We start from the raw sequence: 21,984 nt of genomic DNA on the forward strand, positions 1-21,984 counted from the left end.
GCATGCGTCCTTACTTCTTCTATTGTTCTGGTGTCTCCGAAGGGACCGTCTTACAGCACCCCTAGAGGTGTGGCATGTGTATTGCATCATTTTCAGCAAGCGTTGCGTTGCCATATGGACCTGATATTTTACTGATCGTTGCCCATTTGGACGCGATATATTTTTAAATAACATCTCGTTGCCGTTGTCGTGTGGATGTAGCCTGAGAGGGTCAACGACCCATGTGACCTCAATGACTCTCCTTAGGGTTGCTTTTGGTCCACTAGAGGACAAGTACCTGGAACTCCCCGCTAGTCAGACAGAACTGAAGAAGCCTTATGAATGAGAGGTGAAACGTCTTCAAGGATTTCAAGCAAGTCCAGTTGCCTTCCTTTCTTTAGCACATACGCTTCAATTCTTAGCTGCTTCAATTCTTCCCTCAGACTGCCTAAAAGTCTAAAAACTTGTTCAAATTTAATTTAATTTTAGGTTGTTTTTTTCAGCTTTACTGGCCTTCAAACAACCAAACTACAAAGTTACATGACATGCAAATGAAACAAAAATAACAACTAAAAGCAAAAAAGGAAGGTTCAAGGTGCCTCCCTACTAAAACGTTAAAAATCTTGAAGGACTTAGGCAAAAGAAAAACACAAGTAAGATTTGTTGTTGCCAGTGGTAACCACAATTACGACAAAGGCTCCACGAGCAAGGCCTGTCAGTATCAAAAACATTAACTGTACAAATTCGTAACAAAAACCTTGAAATACTTAGGTGGAGCTTTGCATATGAAGTTCCAGACTTTTGCACCGCGATTGAAGAAAGAGGACTGAAAAATAGGTTTTTTTTTTTTTTACAAAAAGGTGTTTCTAAGTACTTAATTTCATTAGACTGGGATTGTCATGTGCAACCATGACTTACGTATTTTAAGAAACTAGGACATCTCCGTGTCAACATATCTGTATAAAGCCTTATAAAGTGGAACTAAATCCTTGATCTCACAGTCATGGGTAAGATCCATTGGTCAGATCCAAGTCTTTGGTGATCCAACTATGAACTGATCACTTCTGCCTTTATTTCTTGTGGGATGGATTAATATAATCAAAATTATCTCACTTCCTGAAGTTAGTTATCTTTTTCAAAACCAGTTTCAACCATAGACCTATTCTTTTGTAAAATAGACAAGATGGTGACAGACCTGAACAGTTGTTATGACAAAGATCAAAATCAGCAGGAGGTGATTCAGCACTAACACTTTTATTATTATTATTATTATTATTATTATTAATCTCATCCGGCCGATAGACGATGAGCTTATCCTATCATGTGTTGTCCGTTGTCCGTCCGGCGTCATCCACATTTCACTAAAATCACTTCTTCTCTCTCGATTCTTCACCAATTTTTATTCTTTTTGGCAGGAAGATAGGTCTGCCAAGGGTGCATATAGCTTCTACTCAGATTTGCATAATTGCAATTAATAATGAAGATATTGAGTAATTAATCAATCCCTAATGAGCAGTTTCCACACAAATTGCTTCTTCTCTCTCAGTTCTTCAGGAAGGTAGGGGTATCTAGGGTGCATATAACTTCTACCCAGACTTGCTTCATTACAATTATTAATGAAGTTATGGACTAATTAAGCCTTAATGAGCAGTTCAACAAAAAGGTCAATTCCTCACCGTTTTGGATTCTTTCTGGTAAATAGGTCGGTATTGCTAGGGTGGATATCGCTTCTATATATAGCTTGTATATAGTTTATATAGCTTCAGGGGCGTCAGAAGCATTTTTAATGTGGGGGTGACACACTGGTGGGGGGTCTGGGGGTTCTCCCCCAGAAAATTTGTAATTAATTAGATGCCATTTCCTGCATTCTGGTGTATTTTTAACAGGTTGTTAAACACCTAATTTTACCTACAAAAGTCACTTAATTCATTGACTATTTTAGAGACTCAACAATAAGTCCTCATTCAACTAGTCCATATATTCATCAGCCTGTTTTTAAACCCACCGCTACGCCTAAGATAATGAGATGAATGTGACACAATTTATCACCAACAATGACTTTATGGGTGCATTTTACTTTTTATTTTGTGTTTCCTTTTTTATTTAGTTTTAGATGTAACACAACATGCCACTGTGCCAAGCAATAGTGACACTCAACTGTATGTTTAAAAATAAGAATATTCATAATTTCACACAATGAACAGGCATGACATGGCATCATGCAAACTTCATAACACACAATCACACTGTGTCAAGCAACGGTGACACATAAAAAATAACTTCACACAATGAACAGGTGCAATTTTGTTAACCACCAACAGTGACTTTAGTGGGTGCATTTTACTTTTTTTCCGATTTAGTGATACTCATAACAAAAATGACATGGCATCATGCAGTCTTCACACTGTGTCAAGCAACGACACATAAAAGAGAACTTCACACAATGAACAAGTGCAGTTTTGTCAACCTACATGCAATGGTGGTACTACAGTCACATTTACAGATTACTATAACAAATAGATTTATAGATATAACTCCTTCCTACATTGGTGCCACCACAATTTCTACCACTTCATCACTTTTATCCCCCTTTCCTTCACAATCCACCTGGAATAACATCCATCTCTCTCCATCGCTTTCCTTTCTACTATTCCTTCCCCAGACACTGATTTCCCATCTTACTTTCCAGAAAACTGGCAAAGACCAGACAAAACAAGTTCTTCAGATCACAACAGGGAATCAATAAATATCATCAGAGCAGACTTGACCTCATTCTTGGCATTACAGTAAGGTCGGCCTACTGGGTTTGAATTAAATGATAGCTAACATTAAGCTAGCTGATACATCTCCTAACATTGACTAGCCAGCTAACTGCACTAACATTTCCATTGGGACAAAAAAACCCTGTCCTGTGGGGAAATTTTGACTGACTTTCCGCTTCTTTGTAAAGAATGTCCTTATGTCCATTGTGTCTGGGGAGGAGCAAATACTGCAAACAATTCATCATCAACCAAGAATACGCCATTCGGCTAAGCTTATTTCACTGTTTAGTTGAACATTAATTTAACGTGGCCTAGGGTTCATTTTGAGGGCAGATAACAAAAGAATAAGGTTTTAGCAAAAGCTAGACATTGTGAGGTGGCAATGGGGCTGACGTCACCTCCTCCACTTTCGAATACCAACATTTCTCTGCTCGCGCTGAGATTCACTTCACTCGCGTGCGGTGAGTTGTTGTAGGTAACGCCCAGAAAACCCGGAGTGGATTTTCAGTGATATGTGTATTCTCTTATCGATCAAGTGGAATGGATTCTTTCATGAAGCAATAGAAATGGAGCTGGGTGAACTAATATTTTATGTTAAATGTGTGTGTGTGTGGGGGGTCCAAACGAAGAATTATGAAATGTGAAGGGGACACGTCCCCTTCACATTCAATGGTGTCAACACCCACGTATAGCTTACAACATTTATTGCACAAGGTGGCCCAATTTAGATAATTTGTTCTGGACTAGACGGGGCCCGAGTGAGCTACACCGTTATTGACAGTCTCGTTATTATTATCCATCCATCCATTTCTCTAGCCGCTTTATCCTGTCCTACAGGGTCGCAGGCGAGCTGGAGCCTATCCCAGCTGACTACGGGCGAAAGGCGGGGTACACCCTGGACAAGTCGCCAGGTCATCACAGGGCTGACACATAGACACAGACAACCATTCACACTCACATTCACACCTACGCTCAATTTAGAGTCACCAGTTAACCTAACCTGCATGTCTTTGGACTGTGGGGGAAACCGGAGCACCCGGAGGAAACCCACACGGACACGGGGAGAACATGCAAACTCCGCACAGAAAGGCCCCCGTCGGCCACTGGGCTCAAATCCAGGACCTTCTTGTTGTGAGGCGACAGCGCTAACCACTACACCACCATGCCACCCCGTTATTATTATTATTATTAGGCCTCAAACATTAGAGTTGTAACAATAGAGTCGTTCTGAAACTTCACTTCCCCGTGTGTGTGTCTTGATTAGATTAAGAGGTTTTCATCAATCAAATCTGCTTCATTAACAGTCCCTATAAATTCTCCTTTGTTACCGTACCATAAAAATGTTTTTGTGAAGGATTTGCAAAAGATTTAGACCCCATTTTGGCTAAACAAACACTTCCATCTTGGCTCCAACAGTAGTTTCCATCCCTCCTTCATCAATGGACCGTGCATTTCTTTCTCTCAAGACATTTTTTTCCCTGATACTTACAGATTCGTAGCTTCATTCGTAATACAAGCTGTCAGCTTCCTGCTCTTCCAGGAGCGACACGTAGGCTAGACAATTTGAATAATTCTTGACATGTAAATTTTCTAAATAAAATTAAATCCATATGGGAGGAGGACTTCAGCGAGGAACTCTCAGATTCCCTGCATCCACAAAACAAGTTACTTCCTGTTCCCACTTTATTTATAACGTACAGTTTCCAACCCTAATATCAACAATTACTCATTACAGTACTTGTTAATACTTTAATGAGGTTTATACTCATTAACATAAACCTGTGATGTGCTCTGGTCTAAATCCTGATATTTATTTTTTCGTACCCACTCACACACAAACTCTTTCAGCTTTCAGGCTTCATTTCAATCAGGGTTTTCTAATTTCGCTGGACATTCTGGTTAAAATGATTTCTCGAATACTTTCTCTCCATTCTCAGTCAGCTGCCTGCTCCAGTCTCAGCTGAGGTGATGAGTCCAGGAACGGCCTCAAAAGAGCTGGACTCCATTATGAATGAGCTGCTGGGGCTGAACCTGGGGGTGAGTCTCAGCACTCACACTGAGTTTACTGCTAAAAGTCACAAGAGGGCAGTACAGGCTCACTAGCATTGTGCACTAAACGTGGCATTTGATTGAAAGTCAGGTTTCTGAATGATGTTATGATATATAATATTATATGAAAAACATGCCTTCATCCCGTGTCTAAGATCTCAGATCAGCCATCACTCGCTCCAAAGTCTGAAAAAGACAAAAAGACAGAAGATAAGAAAGAAACTGCAGGAAAAAGTGTGCAGAATAACCCAGCAGCCGAGAACGCATCCAAGAACCTGTCCAAGAATGTCGACGCCATTGACAACCTGCTGGGAACGCTGAGCTCAGATATGGAGAAGATGGGAGTGCGCACAACAGCAAAGGGACACTGCGCTGCCTGTGAGAAGAGCATCACCGGGAAGGTCAGTGACACAGACAGGCAGACAGACAGACAGAAAATTACACAGACAGACAGATAGAAAATTAGACAGACAGACAGACAGATAGGAAGTTACACAGACAGACAGACAGAAAATTACACAGACAGACAGAAAATTACACAGACAGAAAGACAGAATATTAGACAGACAGATAGGTAAGCAGACAGACAGAAAATCATGCAGACAGACAGAAAGACAGGCAGACAGATAGAAAATTACACAGACAGACAGACAGACAGACAGACAGACAGACAGACAGACAGACAGACAAAAAATTACACAGACAGAATATTAGACAGACAGATAGGTAGGCAGACAGACAGAAAATTGCACAGACAGACAGACAGATAGAAAATTTACACAGAAAGACAGACAGAAAATTAGACAGAAAGACAGACAGACAGAATATTAGACAGACAAACAGGTAAGCAGACAGACAGAAAATCACAGAGACATACATACAGGCAGACAGATAGAAAATTACACAGACAGACAGAAAATTACACAGACAGACAGACAAAAACTACACAGACAGACAGACAGACAGACAGAATATTAGACAGACAGACAGATAGGTAGGCAGACAGACAGAAAATTACACAGACAGAGAAACAGAAAATTACAAAGACAGAGACAGACAGAAAATTACACAGACAGACAGACAGACAGACAGACAATTACACAGACAGACAGAGAGACAGAAATTTATACAGACAGACAGACACGTCTGCAAACAGAAAATTACGCAGATAGACAGACAAACAGACATAAAAGTACACAGACAGACAGACAGATAGAAAATTACACAGACAGACAGAGAGATAGGTAGGCAGACAGACAAATAGATAGACAGTTAGACAGATGGGCTGACAGCCAGACAGAAAGGTACTGATGGAGACAGACAAGAAGACTTACATCTATCTATCTATCTATCTATCTATCTATCTATCTATCTATCTATCTATCTATCTATCTATCTATCTATCTACCGGTATGTCGTAAATGTACAGTGCATCTCAAACAGTTAGAATATCGTGAAAAAGTTTATTTTTTGTAATTTAATTCAGAAAGGTAAACTTTCTTATATTCTGTATTCATTACATGTAAAGTGAAATATTTCAAGCCTTTCTTCGTTTTCATTTTAATTTTGATGATTATGGCTTATAGCTCATGAAAATCAGAAATCCAGCATCTCAAATTATGAGAATATTTCCTAAGATCAATCAAAAAAGGATTTACAATACAGAAATGTCCAACTTCTGAAAAGTTTGTTCATTTATAAATGAATTACTGCATCAATGGGGCATGGCATGGAAGTGATCAGCCTGTGGCCCTGCTGAGGTGTTATTGAAGCCCAGGTTGCTTTCATAGTGACCTTCAACTTGTCTGTATTTTTGGGTCGGGTGTTTCTCATCTTCCTCTTGACAGTAGCCCATAGATTCTCTCTGGGGTTCAGGTCAGGCGAGTCGGCTGGCCAATCCAGCACAGTAAGATCATGGTCAGCAAACCATTTGGTAGTAGTTTTGGCACTGTGGGCAGGTGCTCAGTCTTGCTGGAAAAGGAAATCAGCATCTCCATAAAGCTTGTCAGTAGATGGAAGCATGAAGTGCTCTAAAATCTCCTGGTAGATGCTGTGTTGACTTTGGACTTGATAAAATACAGTGGACCAACACCAGCAGATGACATGGCACCCCAAATCATCACAGACTGCAGAAACTTCACACTGGGCTTCAAACACCTTGGATTCTGTGCCTCTCTACTCTTCCTCCAGACTCTTGGACCTTGATTTCCAAATGAAATGCAAAATTTACTTTTATCTGAAAAGAGGACTTTGGACCACTAAGCAACAGTCCAGTTCTTTCTCTCCTTAGCCCAGGTAAGACACTTCTGACGCAGTCTCTGGTTCAGGAAGGGCTTGATATTAGGAATGTGACAGTTATAGCCCATTTCCTGAAGACGTCTGTGCGTGGTGGCTCTTGATGCACTGACACCAGTCTCAGTCCACTCCTTGTGAAGTTCTCCCAAGTTCTTGAATCAACTTTTCTTGACAACCCTCTCAAGGCTGCACTCATTCCTGCTGCTTGTGCACCTTTTCCAGCCAACTTTTTCAGCAATGAACTTCTGTGGCTTACCCTCCTTGTGGAAGGTGTCAATGATCGTCTTCTCAACGACTGTCAAGTCAGCAGTCTTCCCTATGATTGTGGTTGCATGGACTGAACTAGGCCGAGAGATTCACGCTATTTATACTGTTTTACTCAAACTCGAAATGAAATATTCTCATATTTTGAGATTTTTTTTTTTTTTGCGCTGTAGGTCATAATTATTAAAGTTAAAATAGAAAAATGCTAGTATATTTATTAATTAATACCCTGTGGCTCTTGGTTAGCGGGGATAGGTTTAGATCTGGGTCAGGTGGGGTAGATGGGGCAGATGGGATAGTTATGGCACCCTGTACATGTTGTGTTCTGTATGTGTTTGTAATTGATTTTCACCGTGTCCTGTCCTGTGTGTAGATGATCAAGGCTCTGGGGCAGGTGTGGCACCCTGAGCACTTTGTCTGTGCGGCGTGTAAAGAAGAACTCGGCGATAAAAGGTTCTTCGAGCGGGATGGGCAGCCGTACTGCGAGGCCGATTACCAGAACCTGTACTCACCGCGCTGCGCGTACTGCCAGAGCCCGATTCTACAGGTAACACACGCCTGTACTCTGTACACCACACACCCCGACACCTTCCTTTAACACACTACACTGTGTGTGTTTTCTGATTTATTAATAAATAAACATGTTAAAATAGAGCTTGTTTCATTTTAATTGATGATGATGGAACTGAAATGAATTCAGATAATCAGTTATTCATCACAATTATCAGTTTGTTCTAATTATTATGTGTTTCTCAAAAGAAAATCCTGACGGCGATGGACCGCACATGGCATCCAGAACATTTCTTTTGCAGTCAGTGTGGAGAACGATTCGGAACTGAAGGTGAGGGCGACAACGCGACACGACAACACAACGAGGCACCTCGTGTTCAGTGTGTGTTCAGTGATGTTATTCTCCTATGTGTGTGTGTGTGTGTGTGTGTGCAGGTTTTATGGAGCGTGATGGGAAACCCTACTGTCCTAAAGACTTTTACTTGCTATTTGCTCCGAAGTGTTCGGGCTGTGGGGAGTCAGTCAGGGAGAATTACCTGTCAGCGGCAAACGGCACCTGGCACCCTGACTGCTTCGTCTGCGCTGTGAGACACACACACACACACACACACACACACACACACACACACACACACACACACACTAACCACAGAGGAGTGATGTCTTAAGGTTTGAACTGTATCATTGGGCCACACACACACACACACACACACACACACACACACACACACACACACTAACCACAGAGGAGTGATGTCTTAAGGTTTGAACTGTATCATTGGGCCTCACTGCACTTCATCTCTCTCTCTCTCTCTCTCTCTCTCTCTCTCTCTCTCTCTTTATTTCATTTTTTCTCTCTGCTCCCCATTCTTTCACATTCTCTCTATTTTTCTCTATCTGTATCCGTCCTCTTCCTGCATGAAGTTCTACATCTTTTGGTACATCAAATGTCTCTTTCTCTTTCCCTTCTTTTTTGAAATCTCTGTTCTTTCCTCCTTATTTCAAGTTCTCTCTCTCTCCATCACTATACTGCTCTCTCTCTCTCTCTCTCTCTCTCTCTCTCTCTCTCTCACCCTCCCCACTCTCTTTTTCTCTTTTACTTTTTATCTATTTTACTCTCCTTGTCTTTATTTATCCCCGTCTTATTTTCCACTTTCTCGCTTCCTCTTTCCCTTATTCATTCTCTACCTTCTTTCTCACGCTATTTCAATCATAATGTTTCTGTCTGTTGCTTAATCCCTCTCTCTCTCTGCCTCTACTGCTGACTCTCTCCATCCATTTCTCTCTCTCTCTCTCCATTTCTCTCCCTCTCTCTCCCTCTTTCTCTCTCTCCATCACCCTAATGCTGTCTCTCTCCATCCATTTCTCTCCCTCTTTCTCTCTCTCCATTTCTCTCTTTCTCTTTCTCCATCACTCTCCTGCTCTCTCTCCATCCATTTCTCTCCCTTTCTCTCTCTCCATCCATTTCTCTCCATCACCCTACTGCTGTCTCTGTCCATCCATTTATCTCCCTCTCCCCATTTCTCTCCCTTTTTCTCTCTCCATCACTCTACTGCTGTCTCGCCATCCATTTCTCTCTCTCTCCATCACCCTAATGCTGTCTCTCTCCATCCATTTCTCTCCCTCTTTCTCTCTCTCCATCTCTCTCTCTTTCTCCATCACCCTAATGCAGTCTCTCTCCATCCATTTCTCTCTCTCCTGCTGTCTCTCTCTTTCTGTCGGTCTCTCTGTCTACTGCCATTTCTCTCTCTCTCTCTCCCTCCCTCCCCCACTCTCTTTGGGTTTCCTCTTTTTTCTCTTTGACGCTTTTTATCTATTTCACACCATTTTCCTTCCTTTATTTATCTCTATCTTATTTTCCATTTTCTCTCTTCCTGTTTCACTTATTCATTCTTTACCTTCTTTCTCATGCTATTTCAGTCGTCATAATGTTTCGATCTGTATTTTAACCCCCCCAGGACTGCCTGAAGCCGTTCACAGACGGCTGTTTCCTGGAACTGGACGGTCGTCCCCTGTGTTCTCAGCACTACCACAACCGGATGGGGACGCTGTGTGCCACGTGTAACGCCCCCATCACAGGCCGCTGCATGACCGCTCTGGGACGCCGGTTTCACCCCGAGCACTTTGTGTGTGCTTTCTGTCTGCGTCAGCTCTCTCAGGGAGTGTTCAAGGAGCAGGCTGGGAAACCTTACTGCAACGCCTGTCACGCCAAACTCTTCCTATAAAATCAGTTATCCCTCATCACTCACGGTCCCGCTGGGCGTCAAAATAATTACAGGAAAAGAAAAAAAAGTTAAAAAAAAACAATAGAGCATGATATTGCAGGCTTATCAGATAGGACGTATTATAATCACTGCTCCACGCAGCCTAAAGCACCTTTGTTTGTCTATTATAAATAAATAAATAAATAAATCAGGATCCAAAAAAGTTCTCTAAAAAAGATATATACTGGTTTATTCTCTCACAGACAGAGTTACAGCATCAGGTCTGATCTCATCTTCTCCGACACAAGGTTTAACATTTTGAAATGCTTTTCAGCTCAACACAGATGTAAAGAGTGGTTGTTTGGTTATTTAAGTTCCCGTCGCCTTCCTGTCACCTCGTAAAAGTCCAGCCCTTCTCTTCTGTCCTTTCTCATCAGCAAGGCGTCTCTGCTTCCACAGAACTGTCACACATTAGTTTAATTAGATTAACTTTTTTTAATTTTTCGCACCACTCTGTGAGATAGAAAATTCCAGGAGCTTTCTGAAAGACTCAAACTAGAATCTGCAACCATACCACTGAGATCACTGCGATTTCTTCCCCCATTTTCTCATCTCATCTCATTATCTCTAGCCGCTTTATCCTTCTACAGGGTCGCAGGCAAGCTGGATCCTATCCCAGCTGACTACGGGCGAAAGGCGGGGTACACCCTGGACAAGTCGCCAGGTCATCACAGGGCTGACACATACACACAGACAACCATTCACACTCACATTCACACCTACGCTCAATTTAGAGTCACCAGTTAACCTAACCTGCATGTCTTTGGACTGTGGGGGAAACCGGAGCACCCGGAGGAAACCCACGTGGACACGGGGAGAACATGCAAACTCCGCACAGAAAGGCCCTCGCCGGCCCCGGGGCTCGAACCCAGGACCTTCTTGCTGTGAGGCGACAGCGCTAACCACTACACCACCGTGTACAAAACTCAGTACAAAACTGAGGCTCTTGACATGTATCTGTATGATCTGATGCTTTACGCTGCTGTGACATGATCAGATATTCATGGGATATTTATGTTAATGAGAAGGTGTCCAAAACCCAAGTTATTATCATGCTTTACCATAGATTCTTTTCCATAAGTATTCACACCCTATATGCCATATTTTTAGTTGGAATTAAATATTAGTGCATTTTATCAGTACTGAGTTTACAGTGGGCGGCACGGTGGTGTAGTGGTTAGCGCTGTCGGCTCACAGCAAGAAGGTTCTGGGTTCGAGCCCCGTGGCCGGCGAGGGCCTTTCTGTGTGGAGTTTGCATGTTCTCCCCGTGTCCGCGTGGGTTTCCTCCGGGTGCTCCGGTTTCCCCCACAGTCCAAAGACATGCAGGTTAGGTTAACTGGTGACTCTAAATTGAGCGTAGGTGTGAATGTGAGTGTGAATGGTTGTCTGTGTCTATGTGTCAGCCCTGTGATGACCTGGCGACTTGTCCAGGGTATACCCCGCCTTTCGCCCGTAGTCAGCTGGGATAGGCTCCAACTTGCCTGCGACCCTGTAGGACAGGATAAAGCGGCTACAGATAATGAGATGAGATGAACATTTATTTCATGAAATCGAGTTGTACATGAGCTGATAGCCGACGGGGCGCGTAGCACCAAGTTGTCTATAATCCATGTACGACGAGATTGAGTGGAATAACTGTTTTATTCTCTCCACATTCACTGGATTTTGAGAAATGGAGCATTTTTATTTTTTGCATATTCAATAAATAAAAACTTTATACAAAACATCTGACAAAATAATTTCCGCTTAGAATGTAAACAAACCGATGAAATGACAGGGGCAATTTGTGAAAAATGCGATAATAATAATAATAATGATAATAATAATTTTTGAAAAATAAAAAAAGATACGTTATGACCATCAAATACTTTCATTTCATTTATTATTTTGTTGCTTTTTGTTTGTAATTTTTGCGGTTTTGTTTTTGAGTAGAGTTTTTATTTCGTCCTTGGTTGGTTCAGCAACACGCTCTGCCATTTTGTTTTTCTCTACTCACAATATATGAGCTGATATCCTAGTAGTAGACCCTAGCAGTAGCCAATCAGAGTGCACGATTGCTCATCACCATAATACATTTCTTTCAAGCTTGATATAACTTCATATATGCATGGATGTAAGTTTGTTTTGCAAAGTGCTGATAAATCTGAAAAAATAAAAAAAGTGTCTGTTTTAACTGACAGCTTTTTAAATCTCTACATTTTCAACAAGCGGCCCCTGTATCTCCAGCATAGGTTGTGTATTCATAACAGTATAAATTCTTCTCTATTACTGTTTCTCTCTCTCTCTCACACACACACACACACACACACACACACACACACACACACACACACACACACACACGCACTTTCCTCATGCAGAGAAACCCTGCCAAATAAAGTCTAGAGTTATGAAATGAAGAAGTGGTTGCACAAGAGATTTAGATGACTCCGGTCACTGTCCTGTTTTTCTTCTCCGTCTGAATATTAACCAACTTTTTGCTTGTTCATTTTCAAAGAATCAGACACTGATGTTTCGTAAAACCACGGAGGGAGGAAGGGTCAAGATGTGTATAACACCACGAAGAGTCATGAACTATACAAAATCCTCCCACAGTGACTGCACACACACACACACACACACACACACACACACACACACACACACACACACACACACACACGTTCACAGCCATATGACCTACAACCAGCCTCGAGTCTTCAGTTTCCTTCTGCAATGAAAAGATGATAATGATGAGAAAGAGAGAGAGAAACAGATAGATAGATACAGTTAGGTCCATAAATATTTGGACAGAGGCAACATTTTTCTAATTTTGGTTCTGTACATTACCACAGTGAATTGTGAACAAAACAATTCAGATGCAGTTGAAGTTCAGACTTTCAGCTTTAATTCAGTGGGTTGAACAAAATGATTGCATAAAAATGTGAGGAACTAAAGCATTTTTTAAACACAATCCCTTCATTTCAGGGGCTCAAAAGTAATTGGACAAATTAAATAATTGTAAATAAAATGTTCATTTCTAATACTTGGTTCAGTTTCAGTTTATTTTATAAGGGACCATGTACAATTAAAACATAAATGTTGCCATTTCATGCATCGTACCAGAGTTAGCCTCAGGCTAATTTACATCTACAATCTAGCCTTTTTATTCTTGAGGCTTATGAGTGGCTTGCACCGTGCAGTGAACCCTCTGTATTTACTTTCATGCAGTCTTCTCTTTATGGTAGATTTGGATATTGATACGCCTACCTCCTGGAGAGTGTTATTCACTTGGTTGGCTGTTGTGAAGGGGTTTCTCTTCACCATGGAAATTATTCTGCGATCATCCACCACTGTTGTCTTCTGTGGGCGTCCAGGTCTTTTTGCATTGATGAGTTCACCAGTTCTTTCGTTCTTTCTCAGGATGTACCAAACTGTAGATTTTGCCACTCCTAATATTGTAGCAAATTCTCAGATGGGTTTTTTCTATTTTTGCAGCTTAAGGATGGCTTGTTTCACCTGAGTGGAGAGCTCCTTTGACCGCATGTTTTCTTCACAGCAAAATCTTCCAAATGCAAGCACCACACCTCAAATCAACTCCAGGCCTTTTATCTGCTTAATTGAGAATGACATAATGAAGGAATTGCCCACACCTGCCCATGAAATAGCCTTTGAGTCAATTGTCCAATTACTTTTGGTCCCTTTAAAAACAGGGTGACACATGTTAAGGAGCTGAAACTCCTAAACCCTTCATTCAATTTTAATGTGGATACCCTCAAATGAAAGCTGAAAGTCTGGACTTTATGTCCATGTCCATTTTATAACTATAACTTGAATATGTTTCAGTAAACAGGTAAAAAAGAAAATTTGTGTCAGTGTCCAAATATATATAGACTTAACTGTAGATAGATAGATAGATAGATAGATAGATAGATAGATAGATAGATAGATAGATAGATAGATAGATATTCACCTGAGTACAAAGGTATACATATACCCATCCTAAAGAGCCAATCCCAACCAATTTCTAATGTTCTGGTTGATGTTGAGGTGTTCCTTAAGTATTCATGATGCTTTCTATTTCCTGACATGAACCACTTCCTTTTCCATAAAACACCCACACAACATGATGCTCCCACCCCCGTGCTTCACAGGTATCCATAGAGATACTGTGCTTCTGGTGTACACCCACAGCTGCACGCCCAATTAACTCATAATTACAACAACAGACCGTTTAATGAGAAAGTCAATATTTTGACCCACTGGAATCGATTGTATCACAGATTCCCAGAGACAGACAAAGTACCCAACTTCATTACTGAAGTGAAAGTATAGATCCCGCTGGTTAAATGTGACTCTGATACAACTGAAAGTTGTTCAGTCAAATTTTTACTTAAGTTAAAGTACTGAAGTACTTGGTTTTAAAAATACTTAAGTATTAAAAGTACATTTTCTATCAACGCATTGTTGTATTATTGCCACAACGCTTACAAAACCTAATGCCTCTGAAGCAACCGACTGGATTTACTGACGAGCTTGTAGAACTTGAAGCTCCACCCAACATGCTAGCAAACTCTTTTCAAATTCGAAATCATATTAGGTTACTAGAAAAGAAAGATTTCTACATTCTGTTTATTTGGCAAGATTATTATTATTTTTTTCTTCCCCCTAATTGTAAAGTGACCTTGGGTATGAGAAAGGTGCTATACAAGTTGAACTGATTATTATTATTATTATTATTATTATTATTATGCTAAAGGATATTTCTGAAAGGACTTCAGATAAGTTAACGTTATTCATGTTAGCATAACTCTGTTTTTACATGCTAACGGTGTCCATGTTAGCTGTGGACAAGGCTATGACAACTTGGCGGGCAAATCCACAGAAAGTCATTTGACTAACCAGACTACGTAGCTATTACAACATTATTGCTAGCTCTAAAAGCACAGACAACTTCACTACAAGCTTTCTCTTGGAATAAAATGTTTACAGACCTCAATATGCTTCCGCAGGTTGAACAGCAAGTTTTTGAAGGCCGTGATGTGGTTCGTTTTTGGCAAACAAAGCAAACGTTTAAAACGAAACGAATCTTTAATCCTTTCAGAAAACTGAAACATGGGTTCGAGGTAAAGCCATGAGTGCGTGCGTTCTCCAGAAGAACCGCCTCCTTCTATTCTGCCATCAACTGATCGTGTTAAATAACGCTGCTGAGAAATCACTGAACTTGATTTTATCCAGTCTATGGACGTGACGTGACCCTAGTGATTACTGATCGGCTCTCAGTGTCACCTGCGAAAAACCAATCACGTTTTAGAAAAGAAAAAACATCCACTTTCAAAGCTGCTTCATAGTAACGAGTAACGAGGACCTTGATAGAAATGTAGTGGAGTGAAAAGTACGATATTTGCCTTTCAAATGTAGTGAAGTTAAAGTCATAGGTTTCCAAAAAAATAATACTCAAGTAAAGTACAGATACTCAAAAAGTGTACTTAAGGACAGAACTCAAGTAAACGTACCTTGTTACTATCCACCTCTGCTGATTCCATCTCATTTGAACAATATACTGACTATGAATTGACTCACCAAAAGAAATATATGTAATATATACAGTATATATGTGTAAACTTTTGGCCTCAACTAAGATTGTCGTCTCAGAGCTCCAGGGTCCTGAGATCAGGTGACTGTCTGTATGGGTTTCCTCCAGGTTCTCTGGTTTCCTTCCACTTCCCAAAAACATGCTGCTGGGTGGACGGGCGATGATGAAGTGCATCTAGGTATGAATAAGTGTGTGTGAGAGTGTGCGTGTGTCTAAGAGATAGAGTGAGAGAGAGACCTGGAGGCACAGCAGCTTCCGTATCCATCACCAAAGCACCCAGCACCGAGTCGGCTGTCAGAATCCGTATCACTTCTTCTGCAGTGTGCTGAAACTGAAGAAACGTGCAGAGAGGCCATAAAAACACAATCCTGCAGCTGAGCTCGTAAACCTGAGCTTAACAAGTGAAAATATGTTCAGCACAGGTGATAAAAAGCGAGTCTTTCTCTCTGCGAGTATCGTTTTTTAGTCCCGTGCAGATTGTGATTATTTAGCATGTGTCTGGAAAAAATTTCAAGGAATCTGATCGCTCATAAAATAATCCTTTCCCATTAGCAGATTTTTTTTCTTCGACTTATTGGTTAAAGCCAAAAGCAGGACATATAACGTGCATTCTCTCTCTTTTTAACTACATTAATACTGTAAATGTCTGCAATTAACACTGATAATCTTTACTAAAGTGAAATCTCTTAACTGTGTGGTTTGTACCCTAGCAATTAAAAAAAAAAAAGCCCAAATAGAAATTAAATAAATAATTCGCAAAACTATGATAAATAAATAATAAATCTATTATATTATAAATAAAAATAAGGCAAAAAACCCTTTCATTAACTACAAGTAATACATTCATATAAATGGCAAGTAACAAACTAATAATTGTGTTTGATCGTTAATAAATATAATTTTAACCTCCTAAGGCCCAAGCTGTTTTTTTACATGCATTTTTTTTATTTCTCTTTGCTATTTGGGCTTATTAGAACCTGATTAGAATAAAAACTAAGCATCATCTTTTGATAAGATGTACTTTTAGAGAAAAAGTATGTCCACATATGTGGATTCTTGTTCCGAATTTCCATAAAGTGCTGTCCACGCATGTGACCGCTAAGCCCTAGGAGGTTAAATTATTAATTTCTTTTTCTTTTTTCAGTTTCTTATTTCTGGGCGGCATGGTGGTGTAGTGGTTAGCGCTGTCGCCTCACAGCAAGAAGGTCCTGGGTTCGAGCCCCGGGGCCGGCGAGGGCCTTTCTGTGTGGAGTTTGCATGTTCTCCCCGTGTCCGCGTGGGTTTCCTCCGGGTGCTCCGGTTTCCCCCACAGTCCAAAGACATGCAGGTTAGGTTAACTGGTGACTCTAAATTGAGCGTAGGTGTGAATGTGAGTGTGAATGGTTGTCTGTGTCTATGTGTCAGCCCTGTGATGACCTGGCGACTTGTCCAGGGTGTACCCCGCCTTTCACCCGTTGTCAGCTGGGATAGGCTCCAGCTTGCCTGCGACCCTGTAGAAGGATAAAGCGGCTAGAGATAATGAGATGAGATGAGTTTCTTATTTCTATGTTTGTCATTTTTTTGTTTAAAATTATGAAGTAAATAAGTTTTTAAAAATCACAAGCAAAAGATAAGGCAAAATTGACATAAATAAAATAAAAAAATAAAGTAAGTAAAAAAATGAAAGAAAAGTAAAAAAAAAAATAGGAAAGGGGAAATATTTTTGTCCTAATCACCACTGATCGAATTAAAAAAAAAATTAATTTAATAAAATACAGTTTCATTTATTTTTGAACTTCTTCTCTTCTTCATTTTATACTTTTAAAAATTCTCATTGTTTTACTAATTGCTTTCTCTATTTCACAGCACTGCCATCTTCCTCCTCTTCCTCCTCATCTTCCTCCTCATACTCTTCCTCCTCCTTCTCCTCATCTTCCTCCTCCTCATACTCTTCCTCATCTTCCTCCTCATCATCTTCCTCCTCTTCCTCCTCCTCCTCCTCCTCCTCTCTAGTTTGCAGAATCATGTTTGCAGTGAATAAACTCATGTCAGGGGAAAATGGCCATAAAACATGTAGGAGTCATTTGCATAGAGACAGAATGAACACTGGGTGAGAAGAGGGCGCCCAGTGTACATGAGCAAAGAGAGAGAGAGCGGGGTGAAAGGCAAGGACTCGCACCGTAAAACCGGCTGGTGTTAGAAGGCTTTCTGAAGTTCACTGCAGTCCAAGTTACACATTTATAATGATGACAGGGTTAAAATGTTTGAGATGTCCATCCATTCCTTGCTCCTGAAACCTGACCCCTGGCCTGGTGGTCACCCATTTAAGGGTCAAAACACCAGAAATCATCCAACCTGGCAACCCTGGGTTAATAAACAATAAAAGCAATAAAAGTCATGAGCACATGGGAATGTGTAGTACGCTGAACCCACCAGCAAGAAAAAAGTGGACGCGAGAGTCTCATAAAGGATGAGAGAGGACGAGGGCTGGCAGGATGATGTAGTAGGCATAATATAGGATTTAAAAAAAACACAATGAACACAAATGAAATCTTAATCTGTTTTTGGGGAAAGCGAGACGCTGTAGCTGGACACAACTGATTTATTAGGCCCTGGGTTCATCACTGACCTCAGAAGTTAATCACAGCCAGTAAATACGCACATATGAAATGTATATGATGACTGGTGATATATTTTTTGGGGCAGCCACATAACACACACACATAAAGGGCCTTTCTGTGTGGAGTTTGCATGTTCTCCCCGTGTCTGCGTGGGTTTCCTCAGGGTGCTCTGGTTTCCCTCACAGTCCAAAGACATGCAGATTAGGTTGACGTGGGGTGGCCTTGGGCTGAGGTGCCCTTGAGTGAGGTATCGAACCCCTGACTGCTCCCCGGGCACTCTGGTGTGGCTGCCCACTGCTCTGAGTGTGTGCGTGTGTTCACTGCTTCAGATGGGTTAAATGCAGAGGATGAATTTCACTGTGCTTGAAGTGTGCATGTGACGAATAAAGGTTTCTTTCTTTACACACGTTTATTATACAAATGAATTGAGTGGCTGGTCGCTTTCTGTCCCACGGTGCCCTCAAGCCTGTGTGACCTTCTGACTCACTGTTTTAGTTTTGCCGTTGTAGCCATCGCCAGAGTCGCGGCTGCACTCGGCACACAATATAAATATAAAAACTCAAATAAAAACAACAGTGAAAGCAAAATGATTCATACTCAAGATTCCTCTCAAAGTTTCTTCCTCATATTATCTCAGGGAGTTTTTTTTTGTCATTTCTGGTTGTTGAGAACAGGTGTGATCAGTGATTGGTGGTTGGGATCCGTTGTGATCAATGATTAGTCATTGGTTACAGTGGTGATCAGTGATTGTAGATTGGGAACAGTGTAGTGATTGTTGGAGAAGTTGGGATCAGTGATTTGTGGTTGGGAATAGTTATGATCAGTGATGGTTGAGAACAGTTATGATCAGTGATTGGTTGTTGGGCGGTTAGTCATTGGTTACAGTTGCGATCAGTGATTGGTGATTAGTAATCGTTGATTAGTGTGATTAGTAATTGGTGGTTAGGAACATTTGTGATCAGTGATTGGTGGTTGGTAACAGTTGTGATCAGTGACTGTTGAGATCATTTGTGATCATGTGTGATCCATACCTGTCAACCCTCCCGTTTTTCCCGGGAAATCCCTTATTTTGACTTATTTCCCGCTGTCTTCCCGTTTTTTTATTTTCCCGAAAATATCCCGTATTTTGACATTATATAAAAGTCCCGTATTTTCACAATATAAAAAGGTCGGTAGGTCCAGAATTCATGACGCGCCTCTGACAGGAGTTTACAGCAGGAAGTCGGGCCATGAATTCACGTCCCCGCCCTCTCAGGCATCAGTAATTACATAACTACGTCCGGAGGCGAGGCTGAACAAGTGATTAGGTCCAGTGTTGCCAGATTGGGCGGTTTCAAGTGCATTTTGGCGGGTTTTGAACATATTTTGGGCTGGAAAACGTCAGCAGTATCTGGCAACACTGATTAGGTCTGAGGTGAAGATGGCGATGCTAATAGCTAAGAAAAACATTAGCCTCTCTTTCTTTGATGATTTCAACAAGTGCGTGGCTGGAATGTTCCCAGACTCTTCCATCGCAAAGAAATTTTCCATGGGGAAAACGAAAGCCTCCCAAATAATCAAAGGTAAGCTACACATGTTTACATTAAGTATGTCCTGGCTAAGACCTCATAAATAGCCTAGTGTAAACTAATTGGTGTATTAACTGTTTTATCCACTCATTGTCTATTTTATTTTCTATCTGAAACTTACCCATTTTAAATCACTCTTGGTTTAATATCTTATATTACTCTTTATCTCTTTATTACTCTATCTATCTATCTATCTATCTATCTATCTATCTATCTATCTATCTATCTATCTATCTATCTATCTATCTATCTATCTATCTATCTAGTGTTTCGAGGCCATGACTATGGTAAAACCATAATAGATTGCAATGGAATTGAATTTATTGACTGGTTATATAATGACCTTTCTTATTTTAACATAAGATACGTATTTTAGCCCTTAATTTGGGAAATAACTGGTACCACTGAAAGCAAATAAAAATAAATGTATAGTTTATTCACAAATGCACTCTATAAACCATAAGCATATTGAGTTTGGGTCTTGGCTATCACCAACATGCACCAGAGTACAGGAAATCACAAATACTAGATAGAAAATTGCCCCCCATTCAACTACACACCCACTTTTGGTGAAGGGTATGACTTTCCGAAATTTTCCCTTATTTTGAGTTAAAAATCTGGGAAATATCCCTTTTTTTCAAACCTCAAAGTTGACAGGTATGGTGTGATCTGTGGCGGCTGGTAGTCTTTCAAACAGGGGAGGCTGGTCGGTTACGATATTTCCAGATTTTAAAAGAAAAAACATCAATTTTGCCCATACTCTTGCCTCTGATCTGGCTGATTGTTGGCAGCGTCACAAATTGTGAAATAACAGGTTCTTTTGGCCCATTAGCCTACTGTCCAATATACATGATGGTGGTGTTGGGGGGGTATATTTTAACATTTTATATTTTAAAATTGTGGCATGTTGTTTAAAAATTGATCATTATTGAAAGCAGCTCTTTGTCAGGAACCTCAGCAGTAACAGCAGAGTGTTCTGGAATAGGCACAAGCACTGACCTTGGGGAGCCAAACATAGAGCTTGGTGCCACACATTTCATTCAATGACACTTTCCCGATATTTTACTTATTTTGACTGAGAAATGTTTTATTGACAATTTTGATAACCCTTCACTTTTAATCCAGGTCTGTAGTGTGAAATGTTCTCGGCTGTGTTTTTGTTTAAAAATGTTTTCCAAATTGTAGCTGTGTTTAATTCATATCCAGAAAAATATATATTCCAATATAATATCTCATCTCATTATCTCTAGCCGCTTTATCCTTCTACAGGGTCGCAGGCAAGCTGGAGCCTATCCCAGCTGACTACGGGCAAAAGGCGGGGTACACCCTGGACAAGTCACCAGGTCATCACAGGGCTGACACATAGACACAGACAACCATTCACACTCACATTCACACCTACGCTCAATTTAGAGTCACCAGTTAACCTAACCTGCATGTCTTTGGACTGTGGGGGAAACCGGAGCACCCGGAGGAAACCCACGCGGACACGGGGAGAACATGCAAACTCCACACAGAAAGGCCCTCGCCGGCCCCGGGGCTCGAACCCAGGACCTTCTTGCTGTGAGGCGACAGCGCTAACCACTACACCACCGTGCCGCCCCCAATATAATATACTCAGCATAAACATTTTAAATAGATTCTATATTTTTGGTCCATCCATGACATATTACTGAAGTAGCCTATTTACTGTTGTTGATGTGGGTCACTTGCTGTTAGCCAATTCACTTTCTCGTACCAGGAGAGCTGAAAGGAACGAGTATTATTCCCTACCTTTTTCACCAAGTCAATTTGAGGCGTTGGTCTACCCTGCTCTTTAATTTTAATTTTTTCCTCAAAAGGAAGACTGGCAAATGGCTTCGCCAAAATTAAATCAGCAATGCTTGGCATCCGTGCGCAGCTTTCTTGCTAGCTGACTAGCCCCCTCAAGTTCAGTCACTCAAATAAACGAAATTTCTGGAACTAAGATAGCAAACTTGACAACACTATATTTACACTTTATTTACAATGAAAATATATACAAACTAAAAAAGCTGGTAGAAACCGTATGTAATGAATGAAATCGAAATGTAAGCTGATCTCTTACAATACACCACAGCACTAGCGAATCCGCATGGG

The 21,984-nt window shown here is 40.8% G+C and overlaps 1 protein-coding gene across 1 annotated transcript in view; it reads left to right on the forward strand.

Moving 5' to 3' along the window:
* Nucleotides 1-10,741, forward strand: part of lpxn (leupaxin) — a 32,586-nt gene extending 21,845 nt beyond the window's left edge. Inside the window, exons 4-9 of the mRNA XM_060930932.1 lie at nucleotides 4,679-4,778; nucleotides 4,946-5,191; nucleotides 7,723-7,896; nucleotides 8,109-8,190; nucleotides 8,295-8,443; nucleotides 9,818-10,741. Of these exons, the coding sequence (XP_060786915.1) occupies nucleotides 4,679-4,778; nucleotides 4,946-5,191; nucleotides 7,723-7,896; nucleotides 8,109-8,190; nucleotides 8,295-8,443; nucleotides 9,818-10,084 (1,018 nt within the window). The 3' untranslated portion in view covers nucleotides 10,085-10,741. The remainder of the gene's footprint in view (nucleotides 1-4,678; nucleotides 4,779-4,945; nucleotides 5,192-7,722; nucleotides 7,897-8,108; nucleotides 8,191-8,294; nucleotides 8,444-9,817) is intronic.
* The last annotated feature ends 11,243 nt before the right edge of the window (nucleotides 10,742-21,984 follow it).

Source organism: Neoarius graeffei, chromosome 10 (genome assembly GCF_027579695.1).
Source record: "Neoarius graeffei isolate fNeoGra1 chromosome 10, fNeoGra1.pri, whole genome shotgun sequence".
NCBI classification, from domain to species: Eukaryota; Metazoa; Chordata; class Actinopteri; order Siluriformes; family Ariidae; genus Neoarius; species Neoarius graeffei.